Source organism: Ascaphus truei, chromosome 10, assembly GCF_040206685.1.
Source record: "Ascaphus truei isolate aAscTru1 chromosome 10, aAscTru1.hap1, whole genome shotgun sequence".
In the NCBI taxonomy this organism is placed as follows: Eukaryota; Metazoa; Chordata; class Amphibia; order Anura; family Ascaphidae; genus Ascaphus; species Ascaphus truei.
The window spans coordinates 49,320,054-49,334,721 of record NC_134492.1 but is presented as its reverse complement, the minus strand read 5'-3'; the positions used below and the strand labels follow the sequence as shown (position 1 = coordinate 49,334,721).

Sequence of the window (14,668 nt, the reverse complement as noted above, 5' to 3'; positions counted from 1 at the left end):
TGAATGGCTACACCATATGCTCAATAGACGGCAAAGTGAGCATGCCCCTTCCCACACTCATCGAGTGCAATCACATGGCGGAAGATAGGACTGAGATCCCCACGCCAGACGTGGCGCGACACCATCCCCATCTAAAAACCATTGCCGATCACATCCCACCACTAGACGAAGATGCCCAGATCCTGCTGCTACTTGGCAGAGACATCATGAGAGCACACAAGATCCGCGAACAGCGAAATGGGGACCACAACGGCCCAAGCGCCCAAAGGCTCGATCTAGGATGGGTGGTAGTTGGAGAAGTATGCATAGACAGGATACGAGGACCCGACAACGTAGGCGCCCTACAGACGAACTTGCTGGAGAACGGTCGTATATCTCACTTCAAACCTTGTCCGAACCACTTTCAGGTCCACGAGAAGCTCGAGACCAAAAGGAACTACGGAGACGCGCCTGTGGCAAGAAAATACCCCGATGACCTAGGGAGTACAGTGTTCCAGACAACAAAGGACGACGACAAACAGGCGCCATCAATGGAAGACAAAGAATTCTTGAGGTTAATGGATAAGGAGCTCTTCAAGGACGAATTGGGCAGTTGGGTGGCCCCACTACCTTTCCGCTCGCCAAGAAGACGCCTCCCAAACAACAGAGACCATGCTATGTCTAGGCTCGCTTCGCTCCGCCGTAACCTACAAAGGAAACCGGAGACCAAGGAACACTTTGTGGCCTTCATGCAAAAAATCTTCCACAGTGGCCATGCAGAGTCGGCGCCCCCACTGAAAGAAGGCGAAGAATGCTGGTACCTCCCGTCGTTTGGCGTCTACCACCCCCAGAAACCTGGCCAAATCCGAGTGGTATTCGACTCCAGTGCCCAGCATCAGGGAGTCTCCCTAAACGATGTTCTCCTCACCGGGCCGGATCTGACAAACAGTCTTCTGGGAGTGCTGATCCGCTTCCGCAAGGAACCTATCGCTGTAACCGCAGACATTCAACAGATGTTCCACTGCTTCCTTGTGCGAGAAGACAACCGTAACTACCTAAGATTCCTGTGGTACCAAGATGACGACATAGAAAAAGAAATCACGGAGTTCCGCATGAAAGTACATGTCTTCGGGAACAGCCCATCACCTGCAGTGGCAGCCTACGGCCTCAGAAGAACGGCCCAAGACGGAGAAGCAGAGTTCGGGAAAGACGCCAGGAGCTTCGTCGAAAGAGACTTCTATGTGGACGACGGATTAAAATCAGTTCCCACCGAAGAAGAAGCCGTAGATCTACTCAAGAGGACACAAAAGATGTTAGCAAAAGCCAACCTAAGGTTGCACAAAATAGCTTCCAACAGTGCCACAGTGATGAAGGCGTTCCATGCAGATGATCAAGCACCAGATCTCAAGAATTTGGATCTGGGGACCGACACGCCTCCCATACAGCGGAGCCTAGGGATAAGCTGGAACCTTAAAACAGACACCTTTACGTTCCAGGTAGCCATCGAAGAAAAACCCTTCACACGTCGCGGAGTCCTGTCCACCGTTAACAGTCTCTATGACCCGCTAGGATTCGTGGCCCCTGTCACTATACAAGGGAAGTCTCTCCTCAGAGAAATGTCCTTCGAAAAACAGGAATGGGACACCCCACTACCTCCAGAAAAACGGAAAGAGTGGGAAACGTGGAAACACTCCTTGAAGGCCCTCGAGCAACTTCAAATCCCACGCCCCTATTCACCTATATCTCTCACCGCCGCACACAGCAAAGAGCTTTGCGTGTTCTCAGATGCCTCCACCAAAGCTATAGCAGCGGTGGCCTACCTAAAAACCACGGACGTGGATGGAAGTTGCCACATCAGGTTCATCCTTGGCAAAGCTAAGCTGGCGCCACAACCCGACCATACTATACCCAGACTAGAGCTGTGTGGTGCAGTGTTAGCAGTAGAACTGGCGGAGCTTATCGAGAATGAGATGGACAGCAAACCAGATGCCGTCAAACTCTACACAGATAGCAAGGTGGTACTGGGATACATCTACAATAAGAAAAGGAGATTCTACGTATACGTAGCTAACCGCGTAGAAAGAATCAGGAAGTCAACCCAACCAGAACAATGGCACCACGTGCCCACAGAGCAAAATCCCGCAGATCACGCCACCAGATCAGTACCCGCATCTCAACTGCAGAATACGTCGTGGCTCACAGGACCAATGTTTCTTGCGCAGCCTGCGGAAACGCTACCAACCCCAGTTGACGATTTTGGACTCGTGGATCCCGAAAAGGATACGGAGATAAGGCCCCCACAAGTATCCGTGGTACTCACCAATGTATCGCACAAAAACGCATTCGGATCACATCGATTCCAACGCTTCTCAAGATGGACGGCCCTTCTGCGAACAGTAGCCCATCTCGGGCATATAGCCTCCTCCTTCCGCCAGACACCAGACGGTAAAACTACCGGTTGCCACGGCTGGCACATCTGCAAAGAGCTGCGCACCGTAGAGGAAATTACAAAGGCTAAGGAAACTGTTCTCAGTCATGTTCAAAGGGAAACATATGCGGAAGAGATCAATTGCATTCGCGGAAAGAAGAGTGTTCACAAAAACAGTCCACTCTGGAAGTTGAATCCCTTCATCGACAACGACGGCCTCATGAGAGTAGGAGGCCGCCTCAATAAGACCCATTACAGAGACTATCCTTCTAATGCCCAAATCGGACTGTGATGGGGAAAAACTGGTTACCAGTGCCGTGGACTTTTAAGAGACATTGTGGTGCGTCAAGCTAACCAAGAGCTGCGCACCCACCTGGCTTCCCTTACTGGAAGGCCTGGCCAAAGGACTTTGATGCCAGTGGTACCAGCCGGTATCACATTGCTATGGAAATATGGAGCTTTGCAGTATATTGTTATGTTGTATGTATTGCACATATGTTCCACATAGCTTGCCATATAGTGGTATCTACAGATACCAGACGGGGAGTGTTATGGAACAAGAGCCACATTTCTGACTCACCCCCCTCTCTCCTTTGCAGTTTCTGCCTGTCAGATTTTATTCCCAGCTGCATGGAGTCTGCAGACACATACTGTGCCTGCGTGGCTTGCAACAATGTTGCGCTCCTTGCCTGCGAGCATGACATCAGTGAGCTGCTACAGCAGTCTCTGAGATCCTCACCAGAATGGACTAGTCTGCCCCCCCTCCTGTTTGTTCAGACATGGTCTGTCCCTAGACTGTTCCTTTGCCCACACCGCACCTCACTTCCTCTTTTCAACCCTGGAGACAGTGAGTAAAGAACTTTTCTCTGTTTATAACCCTTGGTGAGGCCATCTCTTTTTACCGGTTCCTAACTAATAATCACCACTACACACCATCCACAAGTATCTGTACCCTGCTACCTTTTCCCAATAAAGTGGAGGAAATATTACAGGACTTGGAGTGATTTAAAAGGGAACTGTGTTAATGCTATCGGGAGCCATTCATACCAACGTGCCCTGGCTTCAGAATAGATACATTGAGAGTTACCTCTAGTTTTCAAGTATGTCCTGGGCACAGAGTTATGATGACAATACATGGGTACATTAAATGAACAGAGGTTATATTTACAGACATTTGATGACAGTTAGAGATAATATATTATGATGGGCGTATGTCACAGTTACAGATAGAGATGGGCACATTTTTTGGTTGGATTTGGATCCGCAGCGGATCAGCTGGTTCCTTTGGTCCACAGATTTCAGCGAATGTTTAAATGACAGTATTATTACCAATACATGCCACGGATTCTGCAATCAGTTCATTGGTTTGTAGAATCCAATCGTGGATATATGCGGCTGAAACGTTGGTTCACCTTGGCATAATAAAAAATTTTTGATTAGGAAGTCAGTGGGGTCTATTCTATAAGCCTTCATAAAAAAAATTGCCGGGCCGTTTATGCCGTCAGTTTTTTGAGCATTGCTATCAATGTATTCAGAAAGGCCAGATGATAGCAAAATTCCCAAAACGGGCGAGTAGCCGGCGACGTGATGATCACCTCTATCTAAAGGGCTCACCCGGCGATTTGTTCCAGCTGCAGAGAGAGCTGCAGAGAGAGCTGCAGAGAGAGCTGCAGAGAGAGCTGCAGAGAGAGCTGCAGAGAGAGCTGCAGAGAGAGCTGCAGAGAGAGACATTAATCCGATGGAGGAAAAAAAGCTTTTTTTCCCTAAATCCTCTCTCGCCGCCTTCTCAGCAGATTCTCCCCAGCCTCACGCCAGGATTTTGGAAAGGATTTGGGGAGCAACACGCCATTCTAAAGCTGCGATTAGCCTCGATAAACTAATCGAGGCTACTAGAATTGCACGAGTTTCAGAACCTGCCGATAAGGGGCTTATAGCCGCTCACCCGGCGATCTGTTTTTGACAGCTGAAAAAATGGGCGATTTATGCCTTTATTCGCCATTTATCGAGGCTTACAGAATAGCACAGGGGTGCACAAACTTCCTGAGCTGTGCCCCCCTGCCTAACAGCCGCAGCGTTCCCGCCCCCCTGTCCAAGGACCCGGTGTCAAATGATGCGGCGGGTCATGTAACGTCACATGACCCCAGCACATCATTTGATGTGCGTTTCCATGGCGATGTGTCATGTCACATGACACCGCGGTGTCATTTGACGTCGCGTTGCCATGGCGATGCGTCGCTGAAGAGCCGGCAGAGAGCAGGTACAGGAGTTACAGAGGCCTCACGCCCCCCCCCCGGCATTTAATTTAAATGCCTTGGGGAAGAGCGCAGGGCCTCTGTAACTGCCGCACCCCCCCTAGAAATTCTTGCGCCCCCCAGTTTGCCCCCTGGAATAGCAGTAGGCATTTTGGGCGAAAAGGCCCTGATAAGTTGGTTATGAATGCCTGTAGAATAGGCCCCTGTGTGCCTGTACCACTCCTACAGTACCTCGACGTAGTATATGGAACAGCAACCAAACTCACCCTAGCAAACTTGACACCCTCTACAACACTATGCTGCTTTGTCCTACAATGTAACTACAACACACATCACTGCGAAATGCTCAAAGAACTAGATTGACGAACCCTTCAGTCCAGGCGCAAAGAATATTTCCTGTCTTGCCGGCAAATACTTTCAGGGCAAGCTACCCACCTATCTGAACAAGTTCCTCACCCCTACCACATGCAGCTCTTATATCCTGAAATCTGTGACGTCACGGAGATGGTTCGCCCTCATTGGGCGAACCGCTCACGTGTCCGGCCCTGCGCTCCCGTAAGCGCCAAATCTAAAAATGTAATAAGACACACGTTTCCGCACGCTTGCGGAAGCGTGAGCGAGCCCCTGCTAAAGCCGCTCTCATTGCGGCTGCAGGGGCTCACTGAGAAGCGTCATCGTGCCTCAGCACGGGTCAGTGCCTAAGCGCTGACCCAGGACGCAGCCTTAACCTGCCTGCTCCTACGCATTTATCAGGGTGTGCTTGGTCCAGAACACTTCAGCTGTCTCACATTTTAATCTGGTCTGTAACTGTTACATACGCCTATAACTAGAGATGGACAAATTGTTTTGGCGAATGTGGCTCCGCCGCGGATCAGCTGGCTCCTTTCGTCCACGGATTTCCACGAATCGGTCTCAAAAAGGGCCACTCGTCTTTTCTTTTTTTTATCTCTGACAGTATACAGTGGTTGATTTAGCAAACCCACTGGTGGATTTTAAGAATCTAATCTGCAGATTCTGCAATCCGCACACGGACGGGATCCCACGGATTGCGGGATCCCACGGATTGCGGAATCCGTGGATTTTATTGTTGAAATTCACCAATGGATTGTATCCAATGGGGGTTTTGATCCGCACGGATTGAAACTGGAACAATCCGTCAACGGGTTTTACAGAGCGGAACGGATTTTGAATGGAAAGTTCGGAAATTTCCGTGAAACGGATTTTGACAGTTTTGCTCGTCCCTACCTATAACATATATTATCTTTAACTGTTCATGCATTGTCTTTAAATATAATATATAACCCCTGTTTATTTAATGTAACCATGTATTGGTCATCATAACACAGGGCATACCTGAAACGAGAGATAACTCTCAATGTATGTTTACTTCCTGGTAAAACATTTTTATAAATAAATTAATAAAATCCCCATACCTACTTAGCCCTGTTCATTCGTATTCCTAGATACATGTAGGTAGCTTGATTGTTCTCTCTGGTGGGATATAGTGGCATATATTGGGGTATTCTGCACCACCCATCACTGCCATTGAATCCTTTGGAAATTCTGTGCTATTTTGAGTTATAATAGGGGTGTTATTACTAGGAACATCTTTCTATGATTTATATTGAAAAAATACTGGACTTGGGTGCCTTAAGTGCTGAACTGCTGGCAGTGTCCGAAAGTCACATACTGTGGGAGAGAACTGTGTGACGTTAAGGTTGCCGGGTTTCACTCTGGGCATTAGCGGGCGCTGGTGCTGCAGGGACCGCAGTTTGGAAATGCAAAGCCTAGAACGGTACGGAAGTGCAGGGACCTGATGTTCTAAGTGAGCTTCCAGATCAAGTCCACATGAGCAATAAGGGGGATGATACGACACAGGGAACGTCAATATCCCAGCATGCTTGCAAAAAAATCCAAAGTGGCATATAATAGTAGCTGAAAAAAGCATACCTTCAGCATCAAATATGTCCCACACCTTGGGCCATATTTACTAAGCAGTGCTACTCCATTAAACACCTTGCAATACGGCTTAGTACATAAGACCCCTTTACCAGCCATTCAAGTGAATGGGCCGTGAGCTGTATTCCCGTATGGAAGATGTCTGTTGGAGCCGCACGTCTAAGTAAATATTACCCATCGTCTGTTAATTTTGTCTTGTACTTTGTCATTGTAAATAGAAACATATATGTTGTCTTGTATAGGTGGAAGAATGTTACAGATACCACAAAGCAAACTGTCAGATGGGGGTGAATATACCTGCATTGCTATTAATCAAGCTGGAGAAAGAAAGAAAACCCTTTTCCTGAACATTTATGGTTCGTTTCCTTTATATGCTTTGTTTAAATTGGAATACCAGGACACAATCAATACAGTAGCAACGTCTAATTAACATTTTCAATTCTAGCGCCCCCGAGCATTCTGGATGATATCGGGGAATCCTCTACGGAAATAAACATACAGGTAACGGCATCAGCAACGTTGGAGTGTGAGTTCAATGGTGTCCCACCGCCCATCATCACCTGGTACAAGAATGGACGGCTGGTCATGGAGTCAGCCAATCATACAATTACTGCAGGAGGGCAGAGGTTCACCATGAAACATGCTCAGGTAAACATGTGTTCCCTGCCGTACTGATCCTCTTTGTGCATGTTTTCATATACACCGTTACAAAGTGCATAGTTCTCTGAGATGACTGGTTGCTGTCTGAGATAATTCCTTTGTTTCAATAAGAACATGCCATTTAGTTGTACGTGTTTAAACATTTTCTAGTGGGTTACTTGCGGTGAGTTGCAGTGTTTTTCAGCGTATTTAATCCTGAGATGACGTTCATTGATGTAGACCAGGGGCGGCCAACTCCAGTCCTCAAGGGCTCCAAACAGGTCAGGTTTTCAGGGTATCCCTGCTTCAGCACAGATGGCTCAATCTGTGGCTCAGTCAAAGACTGCACCACCTGCTGTGCTGAAGCAGGAGTATCCTGAAAACCTGACCTGTTGGTAGCTCTTGAGGACTGGAGTTGGCCTCCCCCGCTGAAGACTTTGTCGGAGAAGGACACACACAGTGCCTAACGGTTTTAATACAGTTAGCGGGAATTATTGTTTGTCTTCCAGGTGTCTGATACCGGGGAATACGAGTGTGTGGCGATGAATGTAGTAGGACAGGATAATAAGAAATTCTTCCTCAGTGTTTACGGTGAGTGCTTTGCAGTGTGTTCTGTGTGTGTTAAATGTTTAGCTAGTAAGGGTATGACAAAGTAATTCTCCTGTCTTTGCACACAGTGCCACCCAGCATCCAAGGTCCACAAGAGGAGCACCATAATGGGACTATCCTAAACTCCATTACCTTCTCGTGTGATGCTTATGGGATTCCCATGCCCAACGTAATATGGCTGAAGGATGGAAACCAGATCAGTAAGCAGAAAGCGACTTGTGTTTTGCTAAGTACTAATTAGCACATACATTAGCACAATTAGGTACAGTAGCACATACTGTAACAGCTGAACGTGTTGCATTTTACCCAATCCAATTGTTTCGGACTTTACTGCATCATTGCTGCTTCCGATATTATTTGGGGAATGTTTGTACTAATAAACATGATATTTATATAGTATTACTGTATGTTACAGAAGTCGTTATGGTTCTTGATAAATGAAAGATCGTTGTACTTTGTGACACCTTTTTGGGGACATTACATTTCTTTATAGATCAATACAGTACAGGTATAGTGCACAAAGTTATCAAAACCTCACAGCTTTATTCTTTGCATGCACTGTTACAGCACAATAGGAACAATAACTTTCCTCAGATCCCTTGGTATTAAACATACAGTAAGTCACCCACTTTAAGGGTCGGTCATAATTACCAGATCATAAATATGTCCTCTTATGTAATATTAATAATTCTTGTGTGTATGTGGGATGTGTGTATATATATATGTATATGTAGGTAGATATATGTACAGCATCGACACACTTTATTCGAGCAAATGCCCAGTTTGTACCTGGCAGATACCTGGAATGCGCCGCTCCTCACCTCTGACAAGCCCCGTTGCGTTTGCCTTCCTAGCCACGGTTCATGCCTGGCTGACGGGGGCCTGATCTGTTAAGTGATAATGATCAGGATTTAATAGGCTGCAATGCTTCGAGTGTCCACCAGATGGCATAAATTCATGAATTGTAATGCAGTATATATATATATACAGTACTGTATATACACAGTATATATATATATATATATATACTGTATAACAACAACCCCTATAAGCCCTAACATACAGTACTGTACACATACAGTACTGTATATGCACATACATAAATGATACTACTGTATGGGCGGCGGGGGCGAGATGTGTTTGCAGCAGAGAGAGATCCGCTGCTCTCTCTCTGCGCAAACATCGGCACATTAAAAATTATTTTAAATACATTTTTATTGATAGTGTAGATGTGCAGGGGGTCTTCGGTGCTGAACCGCGTTGGTTTCAGGTCTGGGGACCCCCTGCTCCCCGAGATACAGCCCCCTTTATGAGGTGCCAGTATCCCTCTGCTTGGTTTAAAGGGCCCGACCACGTGATCGCGGCCTGTAAACCAAGTAGAGCAGAGGGATTCCGGCACCCCCTAAAGGGGCCTGTATCTCGGGGAGCAGGGGGTCCCCAGATCTGAAACCAGTGCGGTTCTGCTCTGGAGACCCTCTGCACATGTACAGTATCAATAAAACACATACAGTATACAGTATAAATAAACACTCGTTCTTTACCTTAGCGGCTATGCGCTATGGTAAGGAAGCAGCATTTCTGTATTTTAATAATATTGTACAGTGAGCAGGGGGTTCCCTGAGCCAGAAATTAATGCTCAGGGACCCCCCCTGCTCCTGCTCAATATTATTAAAAATACAGAAATGCTGCTTCATTACCATAGCGGATAGCCGCTAAGGCAATGAAGGGGTTAACCCACCGTGCCCGCTTTATTGTGCGTAGTGGGGATGGGTGAGGGGGGTATTTGGCCCTTGGTGTGAGTTTAGGACTTGCGGGGGGGTTGCGGGTGCACTTAACCCCTTCACGACCGTAGCAGTTAATACCGCTACGGTCATGAAGGGGTTAAGCCCTCCCGCTACCCCCCCGCAAGCCCTAAACAAGCACCGTTGGGGCTAATACCCCATTCCCCCACCCCGCTACCCACAATAAAAAAAATACACACACAGCAGCCGCTCAAAAATAAATAAATAAATCTAAATAAATAAATGACAATAAATACATTTTAAATACATTTTTATTGATAGTGTAGATGTGCAGGGGGTCTTCGGTGCTGAACCGCGTTGGTTTCAGGTCTGGGGACCCCCTGCTCCCCGAGATACAGCCCCCTTTATGAGGTGCCAGTATCCCTCTGCTTGGTTTAAAGGGCCCGACCACGTGATCGCGGCCTGTAAACCAAGTAGAGCAGAGGGATTCCGGCACCCCCTAAAGGGGCCTGTATCTCGGGGAGCAGGGGGTCCCCAGACCTGAAACCAGTGCGGTTCTGCTCTGGAGACCCTCTGCACATGTACAGTATCAATAAAACACATACAGTATACAGTATAAATAAACACTCGTTCTTTACCTTAGCGGCTATGCGCTATGGTAAGGAAGCAGCATTTCTGTATTTTAATAATATTGTACAGTGAGCAGGGGGTTCCCTGAGCCAGAAATTAATGCTCAGGGACCCCCCCTGCTCCTGCTCAATATTATTAAAAATACAGAAATGCTGCTTCATTACCATAGCGGATAGCCGCTAAGGCAATGAAGGGGTTAACCCACCGTGCCCGCTTTATTGTGCGTAGTGGGGATGGGTGAGGGGGGTATTTGGCCCTTGGTGTGAGTTTAGGACTTGCGGGGGGGTTGCGGGTGCACTTAACCCCTTCACGACCGTAGCAGTTAATACCGCTACGGTCATGAAGGGGTTAAGCCCTCCCGCTACCCCCCCGCAAGCCCTAAACAAGCACCGTTGGGGCTAATACCCCATTCACCCACCCCGCTACCCACAATAAAAAAAATACACACACAGCAGCCGCTCAAAAATAAATAAATAAATCTAAATAAATAAATAAATAAATGACAATAAATACATTTGAAATACATTTTTATTGATAGTGTACATGTGCAGGGGGTCTCCGGAGCTGAACCGCGTTGGTTTCAGGTCTGGGGACCCCCTGCTCCCTGAGATACAGCCCCCTTTAGGGGGTGCCGGTATCCCTCTGCTTGGTTTAAAGGGCCCGACCACGTGATCGCGGCCTGTAAACCAAGCAGAGCAGAGGGATACCGGCACCCCCTAAAGGGGCCTGTATCTCGGGGAGCAGGGGGTCCCCAGACCTGAAACCAGTGCGGTTCTGCTCTGGAGACCCTCTGCACATGTACAGTATCAATAAAACACATACAGTATACAGTATAAATAAACACTCGTTCTTTACCTTAGCGGCTATGCGCTATGGTAAAGAAGCAGCATTTCTGTATTTTAATAATATTGTACAGTGAGCAGGGGGTTCCCTGAGCCAGAAATTAATGCTCAGGGACCCCCCTGCTCCTGCTCAATATTATTAAAATACAGAAATGCTGCTTCTTTACCATTTAAACCAAGCAGAGGGATACCGGCACCCCTTAAAGGGGGCTGTATCTCGGGGAGCAGGGGGTCCCCAGACCTGAAACCAACGCGGTTCAGCTCCGGAGACCCCCTGCACATGTACACTATCAATAAAAATGTATTTCAAATGTATTTATTGTCATTTATTTATTTATTTAGATTTATTTATTTATTTTTTGGCGGCTGCTGTGTGTGTGTATTTTTTTTATTGTGGGTAGCGGGGGTGGGTGAATGGGGTATTAGCCCCAACGGTGCTTGTTTAGGGCTTGCGGGGGGGTAGCGGGAGGGCTTAACCCCTTCATGACCGTAGCGGTATTAACTGCTACGGTCGTGAAGGGGTTAAGTGCACCCGCAACACCCCGCAAGTCCTAAACTCACACCAAGGGCCAAATACCCCCCTCACCCATCCCCACTACGCACAATAAAGCGGGCACGGTGGGTTAACCCCTTCATTGCCTTAGCGGCTATCCGCTATGGTAATGAAGCAGCATTTCTGTATTTTTAATAATATTGAGCAGGAGCAGGGGGGGTCCCTGAGCATTAATTTCTGGCTCAGGGAACCCCCTGCTCACTGTACAATATTATTAAAATACAGAAATGCTGCTTCTTTACCATAGCGCATAGCCGCTAATGTAAAGAACGAGTGTTTATTTATACTGTATACTGTATGTGTTTTATTGATACTGTACATGTGCAGAGGGTCTCCAGAGCAGAACCGCACTGGTTTCAGGTCTGGGGACCCCCTGCTCCCCGAGATACAGGCCCCTTTAGGGGGTGCCGGTATCCCTCTGCTCTGCTTGGTTTACAGGCCGCGATCACGTGGTCGGGCCCTTTAAACCAAGCAGAGGGATACCGGCACCTCATAAAGGGGCTGTATCTCGGGGAGCAGGGGGTCCCCAGACCTGAAACCAACGCGGTTCAGCTCCGGAGACCCCCTGCACATATACACTATCAATAAAAATGTATTTAAAATAATTTTTAATGTGCCGATGTTTGCGCAGAGAGAGAGCAGCGGATCTCTCTCTGCTGCAAACACATCTCGCCCCCGCCGCCCATACAGTAGTATCATTTATGTATGTGCATATACAGTACTGTATGTGTACAGTACTGTATGTTAGGGCTTATAGGGGTTGTTGTTATACAGTATATATATATACAGTATATATACTGCATTACAATTCATTATAGGGGACGGCTTCAAAGAGAACAGCTCGCAAGCGCCCCCATGTGTATTTACACGGCATTGCAGTATTGCAGCCAGCCGGAATAAAATGCTTAAATCCCTGCCGGGAAAATAACGCAATGCACTCCGGCAGAAAACGATCAGAAACCTGAATACACCCGGGTATACCGAATTCGCGGGACTAGCCGAGCGAGAATAAAGTGTGTCGGTACTGTATATCAAATATATTGCTCATGTTAAGGTTAAAGCCAGGCTAAACACATTAATAGCCATCCAACCAACAATTTTTCAAAATGGTATGATTAATGTCGATGTTTTTTGCTTTTAAATTTACTTTAATACGTTTGTAGATTTAGTGGCCAAAAGCACTATTAGCCACATTTGGCTAATAAGCTATTAACCTTTACTCAACAGGGCATGGGGTGGTGGGGATACAGGGAGGGTAGTTAGGTTTCTTGACCTGGAAAAGGACAGAAAAATTGATGTGTTACATAAATCCTTTTATTTGTTCCAAGTACCTGCGAGTGCCTATTTCAACTTTATTTTGATGATCAATTCCCTATTACTGCACGCACGCACGCAAGTTACTGGATTGTTACATGAGTGCTGCTTTATATACACGCAATATATAATAATATATCATCTACAGTATATTTATGTGTGTGTATATAATGTGTATATATAATTATATATTGCCATACATATAGTAAGAAAGATCAAGAAGTCATATCTTTAAAACATGATATAGTGGCTTTTCGTTTGGTAATAAACTTTCTGAATGTATAATTTTCTAAATATGTAGATCACTCTGATTCTCTGGAAATCCATATCCTTTCCGGTGGGAGCAGGATGACGATTACCAGACCTCAGCTAAAGGACAGCGGGACTTACTCCTGTATTGCATCAAACATAGACGGCAAAGCTACAAAAAACTACATTCTGACCATTCAAGGCAAGTCTGTTCATTGATCTTAACATTATAGTGGGATACAGAATAATGCATTTCTAACACAAATGTTTCAATTGCACTGACTAATGTATACTGTATGGGTATATCATTTTCATATAATTTTGTATATTTTTGAAGTTCCTCCAAGTATTGTTGGTTCTGAAATGCCAAATGAGATCAGCGTTTTACCAGGAGAAAATATCCAGCTGGTATGTAATGCTGATGGGATTCCTCCCCCTCTTATTTATTGGCTAAAAGATGGTCAACGTATCGACAACATTGATTCTCACAGAATAAGGTAAGAGATTTATTTCATAAGGGAATTACTGGAATGCTGAAAATTACTTTCCTAACTTAGAGGCTTATTCTATATCCACCGACGTTGCTGTGTCCTGTAAATACGCCCTAGGGAAGTCATTGGTTCCAACACAATGTGTTATGAAACAGCTGATATCTGACTCAACAGCACATTAAAAAAGAACTGTAGAGTTGTTACGGTTTCTATGTTTGGGGAATTAATTGCTGTGCTGTTTAAATAAAAAAAAATTGAAAGGGGACAAAAATATGACCAACCTAGACTGCTATCTTTAACATAGGGTGTAAGTAAATTGCGAGGTCGTTCTTATAAAAACTTTAGACCTGGGTATAAGAAAGAGATATTTAACCATTACCGGATGGAAGTCTTAGACATGGATTTTTGGACTTTATTTGAGATGTTCCATTTCACATAATACACAAACATTTCCTTGCGCCTCTAGCAAAGATAAGTGTGTTTGCATGACCTCAAACCTGCTTTATTTACCCTGTTGGCAAAAGTCATATAGTGGTTAAGCTGCAGACAAGGATTCTGGCTAATGACATACAAACGCCAGAGGGCATGTCACTTTAGGCAGAGGCGCCGCCAGGCCGAGAGAATCTCTGGCCTCCTTCCTTGGCAGGACTCCACCTCATCTCCCAGACAGACTGATGCCGCCTATCCAACCCCCCTACCTTTTAACTTCCTATCCATTTTATACAAGGAGTCCCGAGAGCTTTTGCCTGCAGCATTAGTCAGCCTATACAACTAAGCCTGGGACAAGGAAGTACAGAACTAGTGGACCCGCTCAAAGACAGTTTTTTCATTCTTGGTCACATTATAACAATAACGTGATGTTACGCCTATGCTATTGAAATACAATGGTAATTCTTTTTGCATACAATTAGCTTTGTACATATGCGTTGACCTTAGGGAAAGAACGTCTGTTTTAGGTGATGTCTGTTCTGTTCATTTCCC

At 46.0% G+C, this 14,668-nt stretch overlaps 1 protein-coding gene across 1 annotated transcript in view; it reads left to right on the top strand.

Moving 5' to 3' along the window:
- Nucleotides 1–14,668, top strand: part of HMCN1 (hemicentin 1) — a 302,818-nt gene that overhangs the window by 188,650 nt on the left and 99,500 nt on the right. Inside the window, exons 59-64 of the mRNA XM_075616900.1 lie at nucleotides 6,861–6,974; nucleotides 7,064–7,266; nucleotides 7,767–7,848; nucleotides 7,935–8,066; nucleotides 13,249–13,398; nucleotides 13,534–13,693. Of these exons, the coding sequence (XP_075473015.1) occupies nucleotides 6,861–6,974; nucleotides 7,064–7,266; nucleotides 7,767–7,848; nucleotides 7,935–8,066; nucleotides 13,249–13,398; nucleotides 13,534–13,693 (841 nt within the window). The remainder of the gene's footprint in view (nucleotides 1–6,860; nucleotides 6,975–7,063; nucleotides 7,267–7,766; nucleotides 7,849–7,934; nucleotides 8,067–13,248; nucleotides 13,399–13,533; nucleotides 13,694–14,668) is intronic.